Source organism: Dromaius novaehollandiae, chromosome 4, assembly GCF_036370855.1.
Source record: "Dromaius novaehollandiae isolate bDroNov1 chromosome 4, bDroNov1.hap1, whole genome shotgun sequence".
Lineage (NCBI taxonomy): Eukaryota > Metazoa > Chordata > Aves > Casuariiformes > Dromaiidae > Dromaius > Dromaius novaehollandiae.
This window is the reverse complement of record NC_088101.1, coordinates 26,541,997-26,567,737: the sequence shown is the minus strand read 5'-3', so window position 1 is coordinate 26,567,737 and position 25,741 is coordinate 26,541,997. Positions and strand designations below refer to the sequence as shown.

General features: G+C 38.3%; 1 protein-coding gene across 4 annotated transcripts in view; it reads left to right on the top strand.

The window, feature by feature from the left end:
- The window catches only part of TNIP3 (TNFAIP3 interacting protein 3), a 58,077-nt gene extending 33,069 nt beyond the window's left edge, over positions 1-25,008 (top strand). For 3 of the 4 annotated variants that reach the window (XM_064510648.1, XM_064510650.1, XM_064510647.1), the window contains 6 exons: positions 4,587-4,703; positions 7,730-7,855; positions 9,320-9,373; positions 10,618-10,776; positions 14,090-14,150; positions 24,181-25,008. In XM_064510648.1, coding sequence (XP_064366718.1) covers positions 4,587-4,703; positions 7,730-7,855; positions 9,320-9,373; positions 10,618-10,776; positions 14,090-14,150; positions 24,181-24,212 — 549 coding nt within the window. In that variant the 3' untranslated portion in view covers positions 24,213-25,008. The remainder of the gene's footprint in view (positions 1-4,586; positions 4,704-7,729; positions 7,856-9,319; positions 9,374-10,617; positions 10,777-14,089; positions 14,151-24,180) is intronic. The other variant, XM_064510649.1, reaches the window with a different exon arrangement.
- Positions 25,009-25,741: the final 733 nt, after the last annotated feature.

Here is a 25,741-nt window from a genome sequence, read left to right as displayed (position 1 = left end):
CTAGTCCCCTGCTCCTGGAGGTTCAGTGACTTGAAGTTCTTGTAAATTTTCATAAATCAAACAACTTTTACCTTAAAAAATACCTAAGTTGCTTCTACTGTGCTTCTGCTGGGAAGCTATTCTAGAAGTGTAAACCTTTTTTTGAAAGAAGCTTTCGTCAGTTTTGGTCTGTCTGAATTTGTTTTGGTTTGTCTGTCCAGATTATATTCATTTGTTCTCAAACAGATCTGTTCCGTTCCTTGCATTACTTTTGCTCTTTTCCTATAGGTGCACAGAGCAATCATACTTTCCCTAGGAGACACTTTAGCTGGGCTCTTTTGGTCTTTTAAAATACAGCTATGCCTGCTAATATGTGTGGATTTTCATCTCAGTCTTTTTAAAGTGATTAGCTACCAGTTTATAGATGGTATTACTATTTGTTTTTAAGGACATTACACTTTTTACTTTCAGCTTCATCTAATTTTGATCCATTCATCCAGAGAACCCAAAGTATCATGTTTGATCTGATCTGATCCTACTTAGACATTTGCAACATTGAAGTGGTATTGCAATGCCATAATAATTTGCAATGCCATAAGCCAAGTTTGTTGCCTTTCCTGTAGCTGATTTCTTGTTCACCGTGTAGTTCAGGTACTAGTCACATGTCTCTCTGACTTAATTGATAACTTTCCTTTGGCCCCATCTCAAATGTGTTGTTAAAACATAGGCTAATTAGCTCTAGCGTATTTCCCGTTAGGAAAATCTACTCTTCTGTGAGGGATACCAGGTTAAACGGATATGCCCAGTGCTTTGTTTCATCCCTCTTCTCATGTCTAAAGCTCTTCTCTTCAAAATTCCTTCTCAAGCCTTGCATGCTCTTGATGTTAGATTAAGAGATGTGTAGTTGCGTGAACGAATTTTCTTATTTTTAGCTTTGGGGACCGCATTAGTTATTTTTCAGTCAAACACTTCCATTTTGATGTTGACAATCTCAGAAGACTCTTGTGCTGCTAGTCTTGTAATTTCAGGTTCCAATTTTCAATACTTCAGAATGAATGTTATTTAACACTACATTAAGTTAAGCTGAGTTTAACTCAATCAGCTGTGAATTCTTTCTCATTTGTGTGTGTTCCTTGCTGTTAGTCATCCTCTGCCACTGCCACAGTGCTCTACATCATCATCCTTATTGGAAACTACTGTCTTTAATCTTGCCTACAGCCTCACTGTATAGTGCCTTCCTTCTTGTACTCATTTTTATTTTTATAGTGAAAGAACTTTTTACAGTTTCATTTCTTTTAAGACATATAGCTCAGTTTGACTGTTTGTCTTACCCTGCACTTACATTTCCAAAGGGTAGCTTTTGCTGGGGATCAAATCCTTTCTGCAGTCCCTAAAGGCATTTTATTTCTTCTTCTTGAGATTATTCATTTACCTGTCTCTGAAGCCTTTTCTTAGATATTTCTTTCAGTTTCCCTGAGAAAAGATTTTCTGACTTTTTTTGCACTTTGGCCTTTATTAAAGTAAGAATAGCCAAATGATCAGTGAAAATTGTATCCAGAACTGATTATAGATCCTGTCTACAATTTTTGTCATTTCTTAAAATTGCTTATTTGAAATTAAGGATCTTATTTGCAAATTTAAAATAGCTTACTTTTCCTTTTAGTGTCCCATGCTCACTTTATTCACAGTTGTGAATAAAGTTTTTATAAGCAGTAGATCCGCAATATCTTCATTTCTCATATAAATGACTAAAATAGTCTCATCTTTTGTCATTTCAGAGGTGAGTGGAATTTTAAGAAAAAAAATATTCAAGTTACCTCTTAAAGCATTAGCTTTAGTAGTTCTTAGTTTCCATTTTATACTTGGAACTACAAATCTCATATAATGACATAGTTCTCAATAAGTCACTATTGATCTAATAACATTACCATGACCCAAATCTGACTTTTTTCACATAACTAGCAATTCTTAGACTATCTTTGTAATCTTTCCTCACGGATTTTGACCTTAAACCAATTCGGCTTTATTCATGTTGTCGTTTCTTATTTTATTAGAACTGATAAAACAGAGTTTCACAACATTGCTTCCAAATGAGGCTTGAAAAAATCTGCATCTTGTTTTTATCTATTTTGAAGCCTTTGGAGTTCCTATTTTCTGGATTTTTTGAACTTTTTCTCCATAATCCTGTACTGTAAAACCTCCTCAAAAACAAAACAAAACAAAACTTCCCAAATACTTCTGTATCACGATATGATTCTAGGAAGTGAGCTGCAAGAAAAATAGTCAATATAGTGACATTTTTTTCAAGAATCAGGAGAATTGTCAACAGTTTATGGGCAGAAATTAGAAAAATAAGCAGAGGGAGGCAGAAATTTCTTTGCAAATGACAAAATGTGGCTCTTCCAGAGGTTTTCAGAAGTATTCACACAAGTTTTGATTTCTGTCACTACCTATAGCACCTGAGGATGGGAGGGGCAGGTAAGGGAAATCTGTAGGAAATGATGACTGTTGAAGACTCCTAAATAAGCAGAGCTGTGTCTAAATATACAATCGGAGCAAAATTCACACGTTCCTTCTGTTTGTGCATGTGCAGATTAGTGTTACAGCAGAGGCTGGGAAGAAAACTTATTTGAATTGATACCACTCATAAAGTACATGTACATGCTTTCATTTTTAAATGTGCATTACCAATTAGTAACATCAGTATTGCTATGATGAGTAAAATATAGATGTCTTATTGGCAAGGTTTAAAGAGAGAGAGAGAGGTTTAAAGAGAGAGGCATATAAAAAAATGAATGGAGCAGAAGACAAAGGAACCATGACATCGTTACCTTTGAATTAGAGCACCTGAACCACTACTTTTATCATGAAGGTGGTCGAATGTTAGAACAGGTTGCCTAGAGGGGCTGTGAACTCTCCCTTCTTGGAGATGCTCAAAACTTGACACGATGGGCCCTGAGCAGCCTGATCTAACTGGCCCTGCTTTGAGCAGGGGGTTGGACTAAACGACCTCCAGAATTCTCCTATAACCTGATTTACTCTTACGATTCTGTGACTGTCAGCAGGATTAAGATGTATCCCATATGGGCAGGGAGAAGAATAAAAGCATGTTTCACTCCTATTTGTGCCGAGCAGTACACTTACAAGCCACGTGCCAGGGAGAGGATTTGAGTTGGAATTGACCAGGGAACATTTCGCTTTCAGATGTACTGTGGTCCTGTTAAACTTCACTTACTCTTGCTGCTGTTGGCAATCCATTCCCAATCTAAACAACACCTTGTAACTTGTTTTTGTTATTTATTTTACTATTTGTGCAGAGCACTGAAATGTCATTTCTTAAAAGCGATTAGCAATGGCTCAAAGGGGCAAAAGGAGCTTTAATCAGCAAGCTATCTGAACAAAGCTTCTTCCCTTCATGTTTATGTTCAACCTTACTCATGCATTGACATGATACATATCTCTTCTAGTATTGTACCAATCTATCTGCTGCACAGTTTTCGCAAACAGCAGCTCATCAGATAAAATGCCTCCCTTTTCTTTTCTGTGTTCTCCATGGAAGGTGTTTTTGTTGGTTTATTGTTTGTTTGTTTTTTCTTTTAACACTTGATGGAAGATTAAATACATAATATTAATGCTTTGGTTGCTGTAGGTACTGGTTCTCTAAAAGCTATCAGATTCCTGCTCTGCCACTCACCCCAGCCTGAGAAAATTATTTTTTCCCATTCTCTTATGAAATGAAGAGAGCATGGCCAGGGGGTGCTGGGGAGAGTTATCAGGAATTGACCTGCTAAAATGGATAAAGTTAAATGGATAAAGTTAACCGAGTCCATATCTTCTTTGAGAGACAGGGAAAGGTACCAAAACCGAATGGTGGGTATTTGTGCTAGAATGAGAAATGTGTGAGCGTAATGTGTGTTTATAGACAGAGAGGAGTAAGAATTGTTTGCAAATCATTCCAGTCCAAGGGAGAGCTGTGGGATGCTATTAAAAATAAAGTCTGAGAAGAACTATGGCAGAATATGACTAAAAAAGAGAGTAACTATAGTATATTAGTGTAGTGTGTATGCATGACTCCCTCTAGCGACAAGCTACAGAGACTACATAACTTCCTTTCAGCCAGAGTTTTGACTTTGGTTCCTGTTGTGGAAATTTGTATTCTTAGTACAAAGAGTGTTTGAATCAAACTTTACTGTAGTCACATTTTTAGGCCATGACTGAATGTAGCTTTAGTTCTTTTTGGCCTCTTCTGAGTTTAGACACCTGTTTTTTCCCAAATTTTGATGTGCACAGGGAATGGTATTTCTGAATGAGACTTGCAGCTCTGATTTAAATGTAAATGTTGGTTATAGTTGTAAATAAAAACATAGTCTCCTAAATTACACTGTGTCAAGTTCATGGATGTAGTGTGGGCACTTAAAAAATTTGGACCTAGATGTGTGTTGATATTTGAGTTTTTTATATCCAGTTTATAATTGAAACAATTGCAAGAGAAGGAGAAAAATCCTTGGCTCACTTTAATCTGTGAGAGCAAACATTTTTGTGATTTAGAAGGAATTTGTTTGATGTGGTGAATCCCAATATAACGAATGTGCTGTTTTATGTTGCAGGCCCTCCTGGATATGTTGAAAAAGCAACACTCCTCTACCCTTGAGATTCCTTCAGCAAAGTTTGACAGGAACAGCCTTGAGGATGTGCAAACCCAACTCGAGGTTCTCAGACAGCAGGTGAGAACAACTGGAAGTAAACCTGGTTGAACTTAAGGCAGTGTAATTTTGCCCTTTCCCCTAAGAACTGTGTCTGGTAGAATTGCTATATACTGCTTTTGAAAGGAAGAAACAGCTTAGCTATAGTCCATCAAATGTTTTTTTTTAAGATGCAGTCAGCACACCATAAAGCGAAATTCAGTCCTTGCAAAGGACTGGAACAAAGCCTTGTGTCCAGCTTGAAGCATCAGAATGCAGAGGTCTTGTGACTTTCAAGGATGTCCTGGTAGCTAGCTTGCTGTTAAGGACTAAGTTTCATCCAGGGAGAATGCTAAACTTCATGAGTTATTGATGAATCTGTTACTTGTGTCTTCTGCTCCTTATTCCTTAGAAGTTGAAAGTTTAGTGAATTATGAGAGTCCTACTCTTGGAAAATCAAAGTGTTTCTTGGTACTGCAGTTCAAAGTGTGAGGCAAAACATTTGCCTCTGTAACCTGCATACTGGTCAGTATAGAGAAGCATATTTTTTTTATTTTCATTTTGAGCAATGTAAGTTCTTTGTGCACTCTTTCTCTCTCTCTCTCCATATGAAAGAATCTGTTTAAAAGCATGATACTCTTCAGATAATTTTACATTTTAGGTCTGTCGTCCTGGACAGTGTTAGAGTTAATGTTATTGACACACAAATGGATGTGATCAGAATGGGAATTCTATTCGGTGGGAATAAAATACTTGTTTCTGTCACGTTTGACAGCAAAGCCAGATTTTGCTCTCTAATGTAATGCTTGCCACATGCTTGAGAATAAAATCCTGCACTTGATTCTACAGTAATGAGTTATTTCATTCTACACAATAAAATAGAGTAAACCAATTTTTTTCAGAATTCTTATGGGGAAACCATTTTATGAATGTATTTTTCTGGTTGTATAAATCAATACAGTCACTCCAGACTTCCCTCTGCACGAAATGGAGCAGAAGGCTATAACTGTATGGAAGAGGAACCCTTGGGCCAAACATGAACATGACAGGATCCCACCATAGCTTGGCTGTCATTGGCCCATCCCTGGCCACTACACAAGAGATGAAGGCATTCACTCCTTGGGAGGTGTCTGCTCTTTCTCAGGTTAACAGAATATACAGCACAAATGTGATAGTTTGTTCTCTTGCAGTCTCAACAGATCATGCAGCTGAGGAGGGGGAGGGAGGTGACACAGCAGAGAATGAATCAGAAGAAAAGAAATGAAGAAATACCTAGGAGAGAAGTGTATAGAAGAACAGGGATACAAGGGACATAGATTTCTGCAAGTGACAGCTATGCCTCTGCTTCTGAGGGTCAGCACCACTTATGCATCCTTCAGGCATAGGCTGCGGAGCTGAGTCTCCAAGCAGCCACACAGAAAGCTTTTGTTCTGTTTTTACGCAGTGTTATTCAGGAAGGGAATTATACCTAGTCAAGTCCAAAAAACCTTGCAAAAATTAGCTGCAACAGGCAAGTAATGAAAATAATTTATGTAACATGGGGTTGGCTATTTTCTTTTCCTGAGGTATTAACATTTCTTTGGGCTTTCTATGAAGTACTGATGCCTGCAAAAGGAAAACTAGATCTGTACTATGAGCAATGCATGAGCAGCAGCAAGCCAATTCTTTAAAATAGCCAGCAGCAGGCTTTAGTGACCAACTGAAAGGACCAGTTCTGATGGTAATCTCCACTGCAATGTGGGTTTTGCTATATCTGTGAGTAGGAGTGCCACCAATCTTGAACTTCTTATCAGGTAGATGCCTGCCCATAAGCTGCCTGGCTTAGTTCTTTGGTCAACTACCAGTTAACTTCTGGGTTTGTATTTTGCTTCTGAAACCATGCAGTCTGTGTGTCAAGTGGTCAGATTTTTTTAAAATGGGATTCAGTGCCATGACTCCAGCACTAGGTGACATAACAATAGACAAGCCATTGCATCCCTCGGTGATAAAAGGCAGCTTATCATCTAGTGACAGGATCAAACCTCCCTATTTCAATTTTCATTGTGTAAATAATCTTCCTCTCTGCCTCCAAACTGAGGCGGGTAGATTCTTTGGGCTGCAGTTTGAGAGGGTGAATCAAAATTCCCATACTGCAGACAAAAGGTACATAGGGCAATTACTTTTTCCCCATACAGTTTCTAATACCTGGGGCAAGATAGCCTCCTGCAGATTTTTTCTTTCTACAGTGCTCCAACAGAGTTCTAAATTCCATGACTGTCCTGACCAGTCCAAGTCTTCTGGCCAACCTGTCTGTACTTCTGAGGCCGTAACAGTGATCAGAAAGAAATCTCTAATAATGGCTCACTTATTCTGCACAGTTTAATCCTTCAGGCCACACCTTCACTGGAGAGCTAAAGCTGTGGAAAAGGTACAACTGCAGACAACGACAAAAAGGCATAAGGCAAAGTAGTATCAAGGCCAAGCTTGTCACATGGCATTCAGTGGGTTATGAAAAGAGCAGAATGTTATTTTATCATGCTGGCTCTTCAATAGGTTGGTTGAAGTGATAATATTCTGTCAGACTGCATGATAAAAGTTAGTTTTCTGTACTTTGCCAGTACCTCCCATCTGCTACAGGATACTAACTGCTTGCATCTGAGATGTAAGGTGGGAGTTAAAAGTGCTCATAATTGAAGGGAAAATTGGAAAAATTACTGGCAACATTTTTGTCTACCACTGTTCATCCCATAGAAAGGTCCATGTCTGTAGTATTTGCTATCTTCTTTTTAATCTTTAAAAATGGATATTCCTTAGTCAGCCTTTTAAATTACAAGGGCCTATAAATACTGAAGCTGTGGACTGTTTTGTTTGATGTGTACCATTGGAAAATAGCCATTGCTTGTCACTTTGTAATCTTTATAAAAAAGAGACAAAAAAAACCCTTCGGGTGCAGAATTCTAAACAGGGATCCTTTTAGAATGCATTGCATTGCTCATCAAATGTTTAAGAAGCAACCAAACAAAAAAAGTAGATGAAAATTGCCATTGTGGCTTTACCAAAATTCAAATACTCAATGATAATGATTGCAGGTACAAATATATGAAGAAGACTTCAGGAAGGAGAGATCTGACAGAGAAAGACTTAATGAGGAGAAAGAAGCACTGCAGAAAATTAATGAGGGTTTACAATCTCAACTGGATAAACTAAATTCTCAGGTATGAGTCAAAAGAAAGTTACTATTGCCAGCACATGTGTATTTTATTTTTATTTTCTCACTTTTCACACAACCCAAGATTTTCTGGCTTCCATTAATTGACTTTGGATTTTATGTGGGGTCACCACCTGGGATGAAATCATTCTGAAGTAATGCAGTAAGATGATCAGAAATGATTAGAGACTTCTTCCAAATGAAGTAGATGAAGGGAGTGCTTATTGCAAAGACTCTTCAAATATATCTTAAAATGGGAGGGGAAAAAACAAAAAACAAATCCAGAGGACTGTTGAATTTTTTGCTGGCACTTGATAAAAGAGTTGTGACATCAAACCAACACTTGAAATAAAAAGCTTCTGTAATGAATCCTGACCTTTGCAGTGGAATTGCAGATTAATATTAATATCACTGAAAGAAAAAAAAGTCTCTATCCAAGTAAGTTGAGCAGCCTCTACAATAATTTTTTGTTGCAGCATCCTTTTTATCTCTTCAGAGTAGTGTCAGTATTCTGTTCACAGACATTCAGGAAGCCAAAGCAAAATCATGGTATGCAAAAATCTGAGCTTTCTCAATCCTCTTTGAAAACAATGAAATTTCGAGGTTTCCTGTCTTGACAAAATTGTGCAATGTTTTAAAGGAATGACACATTACCAAAATGTTCTGTGATGATTTATGGTACTCCTCAACTTGCTGTTGTGAAACAAACTGTAGTATTGGCTTGTTCTTAACAAACCAATGCATCAATACTAATAGGGTCTTGCAATAGGATCAGGAGCAAGCTGCTGGAGAGCCCTGCAGGTGCTGTCAATTGCCCCTCACTCCCATTGGCTGGAGTGGAGAGCAGTTTGGACATCCTGATTGATGCTGCATACTGCTGCAGTAAGGCCCTAGACTAGTTAATGTTTTTACAGATACTTGGAAGCATTTTGTGCCAATGTAAAAATAGCAGTGCTGGAGGGAATGTTATGATTTGCCGTTCAAGGCATCCTAGGCATGTAGAAGTACCTAAGAGAAATCTATTAGTATTACATGCAATAACTTTTACGTATTTTTCCCCCACTCCCTAGCCATGTTCTGGGTGTTTTAATAAGTTAAAGGAGTGGGTTTTTTTGCAGGAGACAAAGTACACAGAAACACTTTCTTCCTGTATATTTTTGCTTTGCCCAGCAACCATAAATGACTAAATAATTTCTTGCACAGCCCCAGCTGGTCAATGTAAGCTGTGAGAACCTCTCACAGCAGTGATGGTGACTAGGGGTAGTACAAATGGGGAATAAGCCTTTCCCACTCCTTCCCTCTCCTCCTCTGGACCAGGAGAAATTTCTGCAATCCATGTCCTAAGGGCAGTACAAAGTGCTGCATGATGCTTGTTGAACTTGACTGTCCCTGCATTTTGTCTATAGGAACAGCTTTGGATGTTTCTTTCAAGCTGTTGATTTTTCAGGGTGAATATTTAATTTCTCCACAGATTAAGACCTGTCTCAAAGAAAAGGAACAACTAGAAAGGCAGTTACAGCAGCAGGTATACTTTTATTTTCCTATGCCTTGTTGTTGGATGTAACCGAAGTACTGGCCCACAGATGCATTGAAGTAGAGTAAAAATCTCCATTTCTTAAACTCTCAGCCTCTCCTTCTATACATGAGTCATCAAAGTCAGTGGCATTAGACATGGCACTAAAGGATTCAAGCTCTTTGTTCTAGGAATAAGCTCCTTCCTTCCTTCTACCTCTTTTACCGCACCAGAAGAGCAGGTCTTTATATAACTGGAAATAAGCTGCAGAACATGTACTGGGACTCACTGATGTATTTTAAGGGAGATTGAGGATGCTGGAGCTTGTGACTGAAGCTACTCCATGTAAAGAGGCTCAGTACTAGGTTTTAGGCTGTGTGTGTGTGTTCAGCTGCAATTGCTGACCTGAATTTACTCCATGAAGTATCTGTGACTGTGGGCAGGTGAGAGAGACCAGGTAGGGTGTGATTTTTGCAGTGCATCAGGTGCAATTTTGCAGCGTCAGCTGCTCCATGGTATTTGCCCCTGTACAATTTCTTTTTTTACGTTGGGCAGTGCCTTGCCTTTACCACAGCAAATTTTCAGGTACATGCATACCCACAGACAGACAGTGCTAAACAGTTGGGGCATTGGAATTGTACGCTTTAACTTTAGCTCATCTCATTTGTCTGTTCCTGCATTGTGATTTGATTAAACAGAGCTTGTGACTTGAAACATGAGAGGAGTCATATAGTATATTAGTTTATTTTCTTAAGTCAAATTATTTAATTCTGACTTAACTTTTACTCCTCCTTGCTCTGTCCTTAGGCAAATTCCAAGTGACTACACTGGGACTCAGAAGGCCTAAGAAAAGACAGAACCAAAGCTTGAGACCATAGGATTTGTTCCTTTACCAATACTATTTAATCTTCTTGTTATGCAAGAGCTATCCATGTAGTTTTGTTTGAAACTATTGAATGCTACTGTGCGTAATGATGATGTCTGTTGGTTATAGAAAACGCCCAGGAATACACTTGCCATATATTGAAACCAATATTTTATCATATAAAAAGTGTCAAGATTCTGGCATGGTAGAAGTCAGATTTCTGTAATAATTTTTTTAACCATTAGCACTCTGAAGGGGCTAAATTAGAAGCATTGTGGCCCATGCTGAGAGAGGGGTGGTTATTCTCTATTTTTTACTGGTGAATTTGTATGTTCTGTTGGTCAACATATCCTGCCAGTAATGCATTTCTTCTTTTCTTCTATTTTGACAGACAAAAGACCTCCCAGTAAAGACTGAGCGGCCCAGCTTCCCGCCTCCACTCTTTCTCTCACCGTGTGTTAATTATGGGAACTGTGGGTTGCTGCTTCACTATCAAGATCCTCGAGTTCATCCAGTGTCTCATAGGACACATGAACAGCAACAGCACTCTGTAAGATTCCCACTGTTTCTCATTTCACAAGGCCACTTATTTTCTCACAGCGTGGTAACTACGGAAGAATAATGTGGTCCTATCGCACTGCTGTCCTCACCAATAACTATATCTGTTGTCTCCCAGTTTGTTTTTGGCTCCAGATCAAAATTGTGTGCTGGTTTTAGAATTACTCCTAGATCTAGAACAGCCTTCTTGATCTCTCTAGACCTTCTTCCCTGTCTGTCTGGCCAAAGATGCCAAGTTTCTCTTGATAAGCATGTTCTTTTCTTCCCCGCTGTTCCGATGTCTTTGGTACTAAATTGCACGGAATGCTGCCATGTCTCAGTTGAAGCATAACCAAGTGAATATTAACATTAACACTGACCTTTGTAATGCTTCTACCATTTATTCTTCTAGGCATAGAGAGGAAAAATAACAATAATTTAAACATACAGTTGATAAGTTATACTTGAAGTATATATTCTTATATGTTGTAAATAGTATTTGCCAAAGTAAATTTATCTATAATATCACTAAGAAGAAAAAGCGAATTATTGTGTTTTGGTTTTCAATGATACTGGTGGTCATTCTTTAATTTAAAAAAATAAGGATGTTTGATTTGACTCTTGCTGTGTTTTTTAGATTAATTTACATCCATGTCACACATTTCTAGCTTTGTAGCTGTATCATTAGCCCAAATTCATAAATGTGGATCTAGTCTGTGGAGCCCGGTTCTGGCAAGAAACAATAGTGACAAAAATGAGGACCTAGCTGCAGTCAGAATTATTCTGTTCTCTTTCTTCCATTTGGTCTAAGAATATTTTTTGACTAATATGTCCTATTTCCATGTCTTACACTGAATGTTTCTTTCTTTGGCCCTATCTTTGGAAAATGACTTTTCAGATTTGCTTACAGTTTCTGTATTCATGGACAGTATAACTGTCTGCTATCAGGCAGTACCAGTCTAGTAGTATCTTCCCTCTGGTACTCTGATTTGAAATAGGATAACATGAGGAATAAGGTTCTACTGAGTGAGGGTGGTGCACTCTGGCTGTGCACACTTTAGCACTGTGATTTTCCCAGGTAGGCCTGTATATTGCAAAAAGTAAAAATAAAAATTAGCAGAAGTGCAAGCTACATCTGAGTGTGGCTAACAAAATGGGAATTCTGTGGAAATAATAGGTTATGTGAGGATGAGGGTTGTCTATTTCAAGCTGTTTCAACGAATGATATTTTTGAAGTGCTGTGGATTATTTTATATTCAAAGTGCTGAAGAGAAGGGCTTCATTTATTAAAATATTGACAGAACAAATTTAAGCATGGCGAATCTCATTTTTAAATACATGTTATCTGTTTATGTTTATAAAGCTGTCATGTATCAAAAGATGTTCATTATTTGTGAATAGCTTAGCTTTTGCAAAACATTTATTAGGCTTTCAGACTGCAGGAATCCAATAGAGAAGTTGTGGTCAAACAAGTCATTTCTGTATTTCAGGAGTATGCTTATCTATCTATTTATCAGAGTTGGAAGTACTGCAGAATGTTTTTTCACTCCAGTTTGGACACCGTCCCAGATTATTTTGGCTCTTCTCCCTGAACTTTCATCATCTGGGTTTCTAATTCTGCAAGGGATCAACTTTGCCATTCTTGCTGGAGCACTGCGGTCAGTTTGACTGGTTGCTCTGTAACTCCCAGTTTCATTCAGAGTTTCCTTTGAAATTCTTTGCCTGTGCAAGTGTAGCACTGCTGCTCTGAGCTTTTGATAACTCCCTGAGCTGAGCAATTTGTCAGCAATGAAGAAAGATGTTAGGATTTAATGAGTGTCCTGAGTTAACATATGTAATTGCATGTATTTAGTCTGTGTTTTTGCTTTTTCATTCTTTTTATATCTTGCACCTTTTAGGTTTTTTTTACCATAGAAGTTTTTGCCATAGAAGTGTTTTGTTTAGTCTGACATGAAATACATCTCTTCTGTCTTTGAATTTCTTTCAAGTTTGCATTTTATAAGTATGTATGAAAGGGAAGAGTAGATTAAAGAACAGAAGATTCAATGGAAACTCAAAAAAGCAATGCAAATAAGTGTGTTTTGAGCCATCAGTGCAGAAACTACCTGTGCTTAAAGTAAAGCATGATCTTAAGTGTTTTGTATCAAAGCCTATTTTGTCTGCCTGCAAGCACATAATTAGTTAATTCTTGTGAATGGTATGATTTCAGTGAAAAGGGGACAGTTCCTTTTACCTGACAGTGTATAATGTTGATTATTTTTATGTAACCACCAAGGACAACATGCATGAAGCTTAAATCTGTTTTATGTACAGCCACACCCTGCCATCTTAATTTAGGCAAAACTTCTTCAGAGATCAATGAGATTTCTTCCCTATGAGTTGAAATCCATGAGTCTCCTTGGGATTACTCAGGATTTTGCCAGTGATTTCTGCAAAACAGGAATTCTCTCCCCAGTTTAACTAATTTAAAGCAGCAATTACTTGTAATCGCATGTACCTTTCAAATCAGATAGACAGCTTAATGCAGCTTTAAGTGAATTTGTTGGTCCTAAAAAAAATTGTTTTCTCTAGGGTAACTTTCTACTCATTTATCACAGTGTATAAGCTATAGTGCAATATTTCTTTCTTCCTCACTGTTGCTAATCATGAAGGATTTCACTAGACAAAAATACATTTATGTGGACATGACCTTCCCAGTACTTCGTCTTCTAAGAAAGATTGGGAATGTTCCCATCCCACAGTGTTTCCAAGAAGTTGCTTGATATCAACTCATGTAATTGTAACACTAGTGCTCATTTGTGGGAAGGGGAGGAATAGAGAGACCTTTTTCAAAGGACTATTTTTATGATACCGAAAAACTGTTACGCATGTATTCAAACTGGAACAGCTTCACCTGTCAGATCAATGCATACCAGGTTTCTCTGGGCTCCTTAAGTAGGATGGAGCCAGTTAAAAATGTGACGTCTGACAGTATCTCTGCATTTTGTTTCTCCCTGTCTCCTCATTCCTTAGCCACAATACACTATAAAGCCCTTTTAAAATCTGATTGGTTTCTGTTAGTTTGTTTTGATTTGTGGGATCTAGAAAGGTTTATACCAATATTTTTGAGCGTAACATCTAAGCCACATGTCATTTTAAAAAAAAAAGCAAGCTGAAAAACTCGATCAGTGGAAATTTAAAGCCAAATGTAAGATTTTTGTAAACTACTTTTGTATGACTAATAAAAAAACTTCACAGTATGATTTTTTTTAACATGTCACTATTCTTTTGTTTGAAGTGTCTATGAAGTCCATATTGCTGTAATAATGTTTTATTGTTCTGTGCAGCCAGACTATCAGTGGTATGTTCCTGACCAGTTTCCGCCAGATGTGCAGCACAAGGCAAATGGTAAGACAACAGCTGTACAGAGCATATTTTAAATGTGCTTTTTTTTAATGGGGGCCTTTGAGGGAGATATACTAAACTTTCCTATTCCTCAGTTGAGTGTTTACTTAATAATTTTGCTTCAGAGAGCTGACTTTGGGATATATGCAACATAAGTGAGGGTTCTATTGTGATGCCATCTATGTTATGGCTTTAAACTTCATTGCAATTCTTGAAATATGCCTATGATATATTATAGGATCAAATCAATGCCTCATTAAGCACCTAGTAAGAGTCCGAAAGAAAGGATATTCTCAGAGCTGGTGTTACAGCATCTGTTGCTCCTAAGCAACAGGAACTAATTGGGCTAAATTTAATGATGTGCTGAACTTGGGAGCCAAGGTGGGTCAAATTTTAGGAGAAGTCCTTGGTAACAAAACATAGACTTTAAGACGTTGTTTCACTTTAAAGAAAAAATGCCCATTGCTTGATCTGCCCTGATCATTTAAGGTGCCAGGTCTGAAAACAAAACCATTTAAATAGATAAGTGCAAACTGTCTGTTGAAAACCAGGCGTATTTAATACTTGCACCTGGATTTGAAATCCTGCGAAGTCCTTGGGTATTTCAAAGTAATTGGTTCAGGCCGTTCTAACGACAGATGCTAGAGAGAACAAGAAAGAAGGGATGTTGTTCCGGGTGGGAATCCTTCCTCCCAATCTTCCCCTTCAGAAACTCCCCTAAACCACTCCTTTTCTCTCAAAAGGAGTTAAGAATGATGGCATCTAAAGCTTTGCATTTTGCTGTATTATCATGTTTTATGGCCCTTTTTTATAGAGATACCATCGCAAATGAATAATACACCATCCTGTGCTGTGCAAGGGGACCAGCAAAGTCTGTGACCATGTGCACCACATGAGTGACTGTACGCACTCCATACGTGTGCCATTTCATAGTGTGAGTGGGTACCATATGTCATAGCAGAGAGACTACCTTGTAACATCCACAAAAAAAAGATGGCTACAGAGAAACTCTGCAGTCATTTGTTGTCCACCACATTCACACAGAAAAGAGGATAGGGTGGGAATGTAGTTTTTTGGAGTAGAACCTCACCTTGAAGTAGGGCACTAGCTTCCTAAAATTACTTGGAACTGTTTGGAAGGCTCTGATGTGGTTGTAGGGAAAGTAATGCTGTGCTTGGAGGAGTGGACAGAAGATTAGTTTTGTAGTTCCTCATACTTAAACTCAGGGTGACTTACTGCACCAGAAAATACTGAGAGGATGTTTATAACAGTGCATGAAACAAGTTCAGCAACCACTTGCAGATGTGGTCCAGGGCAGTACACTTACAGGATCTGGAGAAAAGACAGTTCTTTTACTCTGCTTCATTATATGGCTTTACTTGTGGCTCCCTAAAAACACTCTTTAAAATCCATGTGCTGTCTTTATCTTATTGTTCCTTGTCCAGAACATGTGAACACCTCCTCCTGAATGGAATAGTGTGTTGGAAATTCATAGATTTTTCCCTTTGCTTTCTTCTTCAGTCCCCATTAAGAGGAATTTTCAAGTAGTCCCGTAGTACAGCAGTGTGTAGTATGTCTGTGTTAAGATCTTCGGGGCTCATATTTATTTCTTTGTTGATAAAACAGAGATTGTATTAGCCATTGATCACAGAAAAGTTCTACTATAAATTCAAATGTACTAGACTGGATTTAGTTATGTATTATATATAGTAACTTATGTTAAATCTATATTTATGACATTTATTTTGAGCAAGATTTCAAAGATAGAAACTCCATGAATACATGATGAAAGTATTCTTAATATTCTTTCCATTTCTTTGTTCTATTTTGGACTAGCGTTAATTACAATGCTGGGTTTAAATCAGCTAGTATGCTTAGCAGCATTCCTGAGTCTCATTTCTCAGCTTTCATTTTCTCATTAGATGATAAACTGACCATTAAATCTTTGCTCTTCTGAGCTAGGGCTTCATTATTGAAAAACTAAACACTATTGGAGTAACTTTTAGGCATGAGGAAGTCTCTTTTAGAATTACTAGTTCCATAGATTGTTTTTAGGGTAAAACCTTTAGTTTTCCTTATCTGAACAAATTTCCCTTTGACAATGGGTATTTTGTTTAAGGAATAATTACAAAACATGGGTCGCAGACTGTAACATTAGAATTGAACACAAATGAAATATGAAAACCTGTTTTAAAGATCACTGCAATCTTGTGAGAGCCTCTACACTGACTCTAGTTAGCTGTGGGCCAAGGACTCAGTATCTAGTTTGCTATAAATGCCATTGGGACTGCAAAGTCATATGTCATCAAGGAAGGATTCATAGCTTTTTTGTGCAGCTTTGTGTGGCCACAGCTAGTCTGTGGTCACCTTCTCCCCCAACACATGCCTTTGCATGACAGGAATATATTTGTACCAAATTCTTTAGGCATCTAACTTAGCATCTTCAGGTTCCCCTATAACCAGCGTGAAGGAAGTGTCCAAAGGCAGTTCAGACCATTTGAGTTGGCATTCAAACTTAAGCCACAGCTTTGTAACCCATATCTATTTTTCTTCATGGCATGCAGAGGGTTGGATTTTCTCCTCTGAGGAGGACAGATCTGTCCATGTGCAGTTAGGGGCCTGCATGCTCCGAGTGATCTTTTAGCAGTCTCCAGTGAGAGGTTCTTAGGCATCAAAAAAAGGTGCCTGAAGTTGTGTAGTGTGAACACTCCCTTGATATCAGAAAGATCATTTCATGCCAAAAGGCTGTGGAAACTGTCGGAGGGAAAGAATAAAGGTAATTATACACTTAAAACAAAAAAACCCACTATGAATCTAGCTTCTGTTCACATTGCTGCTACTTCCATGTCCTTAAACAATGCTCTATTAATATTGCTAGCTGTAATTTCATGTTTTCTGCTTCTCATGTAGCCATTACTGTACTCTTGGTGTGACTGGCACTGCTTTTTTTTTTTTTTTAGCTTCAAGCTTTGAAGAAGGCTTCATTAAAGGCCTGCTGCTTCTGTGAAGCCTGGTTTAAAAACCAAACTGCTTTGTCTTTTTATTTGCTGTAAGAAACGCACCTTTTACTATATTACCACAGAAATAGGATAATTACTGAAATACTTTTAAAACTGCCACAGAAATGTGATTGATCCTACTTTTTTCTCCCTGCCCCATCCGTTATTTTCCAAGGTTTCTATGCCAGTCTCTTATTTTCCCCACATACCTGTGTTTTGGTAGTAGACAGAGGATCACCCCATCCGTTATTTTCCAAGGTTTCTATGCCAGTCTCTTATTTTCCCCACATACCTGTGTTTTGGTAGTAGACAGAGGATCACTTATGCACAGACCTGAGAAACAGTGTTGTCTCTAGCTCTGAACTTTTACAATGGGGTGATGGTTTAGATCTGGTGCTTTTCTGGTTTGGAGCCCTTTCTAATTAGACTGGAAAAGACTTCAGCATCCAGGAAAGATGAGAGGAACAGGTGAAAAAAAAAACCTCAAAAACTTCTCTACCCTTTTTTCCATTAAGCCTTTCTTTCCAAAATGAAAATGAACAAGCAATGCTCCACAGTAGCGACACGTGATAATTGTCTAAATGAAATTCTTGCAGTTTAGCTTTGTGAATAAAGTGGAGCTCAAGGGAGAAAGCAGCTAAGATTACAGCTATGAAAAGCGGCTTTATGAAAAAAAACCTTTGGATTTTGGAATGCTGAACATCACTTCTTATTTAAACAGGGTTACATCAACTCCTTTCACCGAAGTGTTTCAGTGAAGTGAGGTTCAGCAATGGACTGTGCAGTCCTTGGTGCTTCAACTAAAACACCTCAGAGCTACTCTACACTTCTTGTTGGTTTTAGTAATCTGTCTCTCTCTGTATTTTACAGCTAAGAATCTACAGGACACTTAAGCATTTAATCCTGCTGAAAAGGGTCTGTAGGCCTTGCAATACTTAATCCTGAAGAACTTATTTTAGTGATCTGTCTCTGTGTTTTACAGCTAAGTATCTATGGGCCATTTAAGGATTTAATCCTGATGAAAAGAAGGGTCTTCCTTTCATATAGGCCTTGCAGTACTTAAGGATAAAGATACTCTATAAAGAGAGCTAGTTATTCCCAGAGAAGCCACAGTCTGACTGCCGAGACTGGGGAGACCAGTCTTCAGCCTTGAAATCATGTCAGCATTGACAGTCCCTGAACAGAGTTTAGAGCTTGGTGCAACAGCACGCTGAAGTATCTTATCCCCTCCTTAACTCAAGTATAGCATGTGGATTTGCTGTTAGGAGTGTGTGTGCATGTGTGAATATGTGCAGGTGTCCAAACACAAGTAGTTTTTTTGGTATGCATTTTATGCTTGCATTTACTTACAATTTTTACTTGTACATATGCATAAATAAGTAAAATAAAAACTGCTGGCTATCTGTAGACATTCTGGGGCCCATGACTGGATTCTGTGGGTAAGGCTTGGCTTTTCTTTATATTCAGTTTGGGTAATTAAGATTTAAATACTGTTATCCTTTTTTTTTTTTTTTTTTCCTTGTCTGTAGTTGCCCACTTTTTTTTTTTTTGAAATGCCTTTTTTGACTAGAAGTTAGTTCTCCCCAAAGAGAGAACAGTCAGTCTCAAAATACAAAACAAGGAACACTTCAACCTATCAAAATTGGGGCAGTAAAGAACTCTTAAGCTAGCAAAAGACAATGTATGTGTGTTTCCTGAAGGAGGAAATGAATCGGGGAAAATGGGAACCTTTAGAGAAAAATAACTAAAATACGGACTCCTAGCAGAAGAGAGGACTTGAGACCTCCAAATTTAAGGTGAAACCATAATAAGGGGTTGGAGGAGGAACTTCAAGCAGAGTATACCATAATTGAACTGCACTTGCTTAGTTAAAATGAGAGAAGTGAGACTTCACATAGCAAGGCCAGAAACAGAGAGAACAGCTTCTTGTCACAAAATGTCCTGGAAAAGAGTTCCAGAAAATGAAAGCATTTTCAAACATCAGTGAGAGGCCTGGCTGATAATACTTCTAATTCTCCACACAAGATGAACACATTGCCTAACAGGGGCAGAATAAGAGATGGTTCAGTTTAATTTTGGGCTCCTTAAAAGCTGCTTGCCTAGTGGAACAGGACACTGCAGCACAAGCTTGCCATGAAAGGATGCTACCTTTGCTGCAAGAGTTTGTGATAAAGATCTGTGCTGGCATAAATCAAGCTTTCTTTTGCAATCATTTTCTGGCTACTTTATATTGACCACCCAACTTGTTTTATAAAATCATGTCTAGGGCTTTGGGGAGTTTACTTAAATATTAACAAAGAATCCATCAGTTATGTGGCTTTGGGACTGAAGAAACCCAAAGTTCCTTAGGCTCCATAGGTTAAAAAACACAGCCTCTCCATTGGTAAGCATGGAAACTTGGAGACACTTTGAGCTGCCAGGGGTTGCGCAAGACAAGGGAGAGTTACTAATCACACAGAATATAATTTTCAAAAAAGGAAAAGAGAAGATTTCTCTCCTTCACAGTGTGTTTAATGAGTTGACATATTACATGCCCTTGCACATTTGCAGTGGAACGCGGTCTGAGGGCATGTCCATGGGCTGGGGGGTGGCTTTCATGCCATGCTGCGCTGCAGGATTAAGTTATACATCATCTGAATGCTTTGCATAGCCACAGGAAGCTAAGGGATTAACTTGCGTCCTCTTTACCTGCTGCTCTCCCTGTGTTTTCATGCTGCAGTCTCGTGAAGAGGTCAGTTCTCCACTCCACCACTGGAATCTGAACTGAATCCAGAAATATTCAACAGGCAGTTGCAAACTGAAGAGTGTGGGCTGTATTCAGGTTTATTGATTTTTTCGTACATGAAATACTTTAGCTGAAAGCAGACAAAGAGATGGATGGGAACATTTTGTGTGGAAGCGTGTCCAGCTGTGCTCCAAAGATGGACTGCAATAGTGATCAGGCTGCCAGGGAAAGAGCATTCAGGTAGTCCTCATAGGGAAACCAAGCAAAAAGGAGGTTCTTTGAAGGTCACGATGAAGAGAGAAGGGCAATGTATAAAGGTAAATGATGGAAGACAGAGTTTAAGGAAGAAGGGAGATGTTGTCTCACTGCGCCAGCAGAATATTTCTAACAGGATAATTCTTCCTTCTTGCCCCTGGGCATGGTCCCTCCCCATATACTTTGCTATGCAGAAAACCTAGTCCGAAGATGTGCTCAAATTTTTCCAGCTTAGCCTTGTTCTACCAGCTATGCTGATATTATTTCTTGGAGGGAAATCAGCTCCTCAGTCTCTCTGTGCTCTTATCACTCAGCATAGCTGGAATTACTTTCTGTTCGTTCTTTCTTTCTTTCTTTCTTTGGAGCAAAGCCTAAAGAATTCCAGCAAATGTACTTAATGTCACTTTATCTGGCAAGCAGTGTTGACTTCCTTCCTTATCCAACTGCGCAAAATTGAAAAGACAGTTGAAAAAAGATTGATTTTTGGAGATTTTCCCTGAACCCTGAATTCTTTTAATCAAAAATTATCTGGAAAAGAGGTTTATTGCTCAAAGCTTACAGAAAACAAGAACCTTTTGCATGCCGTAAGTGCTGGCATGTATTGCCTCTTTCACTTCCAAAATTAATCTTACTGTATTTGTTTTTTTGGCAGAAGCAGTTACTGATCTCAATACATGTATTCAAGAACTACAGTTATCCCTTCAGAATATTTGATACAACTACTGAATTTCTTTGACCTAAACTGTACATTTTGACTTTGAACAGTTATGCTAGGCACAGGGAGAAGCCAAAACTTAGCCTTTGCACTCTCTCTCAGCTCGAGGGGTAGCTCTGGTGGAAGGCTGTGAGAGACAGGTCAGGCCAGCTGGTGTGACCAGCTTGTCTTGGCACAGCTAGGAAGAGCAGCACTCAACCTGTGAAGCCCTAGGGATGCTGACATAAGCACTTTAAGAAGCATGATGTTACTTTCATTATAATATTGTCTCTTGTTCTCTTCCACGCTCTGCTGCTTTCCAGATTTTTGCCCTCAAGGTACCTACTTTACTGCTAATATTGTTATAATTACAGCCAATTGGAAGAAGAGGGGGAAGTGTGTTGTTTTCCACTGAAAATAATGATAGTTGGTGTGGGGCGGGGAGAAGAGGGAGGAATGAAAAGCTGCAAAAAAAAAGGTTTATGGAGGTCTTAAATGAAAACCAGATAGAAAAAACGTAATAAACTCACATCTTAATTTTCCAGTGGGGGGGAGGAGACACTAAACATTTGTGGTATTAGCTTGCCCTCACTGCATACATTACATTGGAAATCATCTGTACTCCATACTAGTTAAGACAGGTATTTAATTAGCAGCTTACTGTCCCACTGGGAGTGAAAATTTGATTATTTTTAGGATTCTTACTGATCCAACTTGGTTTCTGCCACTGCAAAGCAATAAAAAGGCCACTCAGCACACACAGTTTCTAACTCTAGAAGCATAAGAACTTGCCTTTTTTTTTGAAAGGCAAAAATAAAGTTGAGCTACAGATCACAGAAAATTATGTAGTTTTCCAGAGTATTAGACAAAGAGGAACAGGATATGTAGTTTAAACAACAGTATGAATTTATTTCTATGAAACAAGAAGATTTACCTATATCTTGCTTTGTTTTCAGTAGACATTTAGATTTCTAAAAGCTTCAAACACTCTGGCAAGTTTTTGTTTTTTTTTTTTTTTTCCTTTGAGAAACAAACGTAGGGAAGAATCAAGGCATTTAAGGGAACTTGGAGTTCTCTGCTATGAAGGCAACGTTAATTGTGGCATTCTAGTGATAGGTTACATGGTGACTGTTTTGATTAGCTCATTCTCTTTCCTGCTGACTTGATGAAGCCTGCATCTAGTATTTGGAAATATCTTTAGTTCCTCATTGATTATCTAAGGGAGAGATGTAAAAATTAGTTCCATCTCACTTGCTCGTTAAAGTAGTTGCTGAGTTCTGCTTATCCTGGTTATACAGAGAGTCTAAATTCCTTTGCCTGTTTTACATATTTTAAGTATAAAAGTATTCTGTGCTGGGTTCTGAAACCATCTCCTATTGCAAAATATCCAGAAGGTGATCTTAATGGTTAATGTTTGCTTAGGTGAGACAGATTGTTTATGAGAACTACATGGTATATATCATATTTGCCTTCCTCTGTGATAGACCATGCCTGCAATGTTGTGGTATCTGCTGGTTTGTACCAGCTGGACAAAAACTTTTGGGGCCAGCGGCATCCTGGCATAATTAGGTCCATAAGAAGGGTGACTTCAGTGTGTCCCAAAGATGGCATGAAACCCAGGGGCCCTCAGGACTGGGAAGAAACAAAAATAATTGCAGGTTACCCCTGCTGCAGTGCTGCCTGAGGTGTCTGAATATCGAAGTTCCTCACTTTTTTCAAATTATACTGTTGTATGAATACTGACATTTGGTGTGAAACTTGGAAACCTGTTCTTAGCTAGAAAAGTTTTGTTTCACCCTCTCTTCTGTTATAGGGGGCTATTAATTTGAAATGAAATTAACCTGGCTCTGCATTTGTTATGTTGATTCAAACTTCTGCAATGGGATACTACTGACCCCATTCTGGCAGGGGAAGGACTGGGGTTCTCTTTTCATGAAAAGACAGAAGTGAAAAGAGAGAAGATGTTGGAAAATCAGCACCAGAATGGTGTGTTGTTCTTACTACTTGCTTCCTGAAAACCACTGCTCATTTTTGTTACATATTCATTTCTATGGCAGTCAATGCTGATACCGCAGCTTTGTAATTTGGAAGTTGAGAATAAACAGAAGGAGTTTTCATAAAGTAAATGATCAGACTTATCTGGAATTCTGTAATTGCAAAACTGGAGTTACAGGGCCTAAGTATACCTGTTCATACTTCTATCAAATCTTTGGTTGCTTTGGAAAAGCTTTATTTTCTAAATAATTCTGTGGAAATCAAGATTGAGATGTGTGGCATGGTATAAGCATGTAGTAGTCCAATGGATATGTGAACTGTGGAAAATCTTCCTATTTTATGTATGTGTGTGTATATATATACACACATATATATACACATACATAAATATCTGCCTTTTTCTATCACTTTGTCTATCTCTGTCATGAACAAAGAACGAGTCTGCTGATCGGTGCTTTTCCTGGCTTTCGTGGACAAATAACATGAATTGTATCTCTAGATACTACGTGCAAAGAAAAAGATGTCACCAAAATTAGTAATTCATGTGGTACTACCACTTGCTACAAGTGTGGACGTTTTGGATCAAATTTTCTTTCATAATCATACATTTGGATATCATCAGCACGGTGCATTCAGAAGTGAATGATGGGGTTACTGTGTAGTAGCTGCAGAGCAATTCTCTTAGGCAAATTCAGAATACTGGTGGAAATATTTCTCTCTTACTGTTTCTCTTGTGAGCGAAGTACTCTGTGCGCTTGTGTGGTGTGTCTGTGTGCCTATGTTAGTAGTGACATGTTACAGCATATCAAGAATTTCTTTTGAGACTTCAGGAAGGAAGGGTGTGTTAGATTGGCAATGGTGTATTTCCTTTCTTCAATTATATTTTGTTTTCCTAGCTCAGGTGAGTTACTATCAAATACATGTTTGAACCACAGACACATAATCAACAGTAGGTAGTACTACTTAATTCTTCCGTGTGTCACTCCTTATCTGCTCTCTTGGGTGCAGCTAATGTTAATCTACACTTAATGAGCTGTCCTGAATGTCAGCCATTCTTTTTAGAGGTCTAGGATTACATGGGGGCTTTTGCTTATTAGACCCTACTGTTTGCTCCATATCAAGTATCCTCAGGATAGATCATGGTAAAGAGATACATGGAGACTACTGGCTCATTGTGTGATATCCCTACCTTCTTTTGCTTCTTCATACTTGCTGTAATTTGTGTTGCACTGATTGCAGGCTTGCAATGATGTTAAAACATTGACTGCAAAAAGAGGGAGAAAAAAAGCAGAAAATAGGGGGAAGTTAATCATAAGAGAGTTGTACTTCTCAATGCCAAAATAATTTGTATTGATTTACTTGCAGATACATCCTCAGAGAAAGGAGCCCATCCCTGACAGCTTATGACCTGGAGAAGCGTAGACCAAAGGCTGCCAACTAGTCTTGCAACTTCATTATTTTGTTTTGTTCTGTTTTTTGCCCCTAGCTTCTTATCTCTGCAGTGCATATTATTTATGCCTGGTGAAATCCTTGCGAGGATAATAGAAAAGCAGATCATTCAGGCTAGCGAGACACAGGATCCAGTTAAACTCTGCTGGGAAGTGTTACTGCCCTTTGTTCTGAAGATGCTGTTTGTGTTGGCTATGAGAATCTATTAAAATGCCTTGTGATAAAAGATGCAGCTATTGCTGGGGATTCAGAGACTGTCACATCTGTTTTGAATTCAAGAGCTTTAAGCCCAATAATGTTGTGATATTTTTTGTTTGAAAATTACAGCCCTTTTTATTTGATTCCTGGGAATGATTTGTTGATGTGCCATCTTGAATTCTCTACTTTTTTTCTTGGTTGTTTGGTAAAAAAGGAAATCTGCTTTACTGTTTAAACACACTTCTATAATTGTATTCAGGGTACTACAGATGCCATGCCAGATAAAAGGTACCTACTCCCATTTTGAGTCAAGGCCAGCTCTGTTTTTGATTTGGCTCCAAAATTGCATGAAAAACATAATCAGATTTTTTTCTGTGTACTTATTTGTATCAATAGAATGTTAATAGAAATATTTCACGGGTTTAACTTCTCAGTGAAAATGGCTTTATATTTCCAGACGATTCTAGTAAAGAATTCGATTGTAGTGAATCTGAACATAGTTGGTTGACCAGTAATCCGAGAATAAAACCTGGGTTTCTAAATGGACCTGTATTTAGACTATGAAACTTTTCAGAAGTCATGGTGGTGGATGCTCAGTAAACATTGCCTGATAATCTGCTTGCAGGATTGTCTCTTCCCTTCAGGCTTTTAACAGGATAGTTATTGGAAGGTAGGTACCAGAACCAACTGGAATCCCACTTGAAAGAAGGAACCAAGACTTTTGCACCAGAAGGAGAAAGCCCTGTGAAATGTCCCCTGTACTTTCTTGATAACTCAGAGGTAGTTAATGAGAGTTTAAAGTTCCATTAAAAACACCTGTACAAAGACAGAGTGACCAGAGATTGTCTGCATGTATGATTTCTGCCTTTAGAACAGGTACTTCCATTCCCATAAACATACAAAGGCCTCTCCATTTAAATAATAACCTCAAAGGATTAAACATTTTCAACATTTGATTTTGGACACAATGGGGAACAGTCCATGGGAAAGAATTTTTGTGCTGTTAAACTTCTCAGCAATGCTGCTTTTGCCTGCACTGATCAAAGAAACGGAGCACTCCTAACTTGTAATGCGAAATCAAGAACGTGAGTAAAGGACCAAGTGAACTAGTCTCCAGGGAGAAATTGCTTTTTGGAATTTGACAGCAGCATTAGCAACAGAATAAACTCCCAAGTCTCCATTAGAGATACGAGTTTTATCTCTGCATGAATATGGAGTTGGCTGGCAGACACTATTGCAGCAGACAGTTTAACTAGCAAACAATATAACTGCACTACTC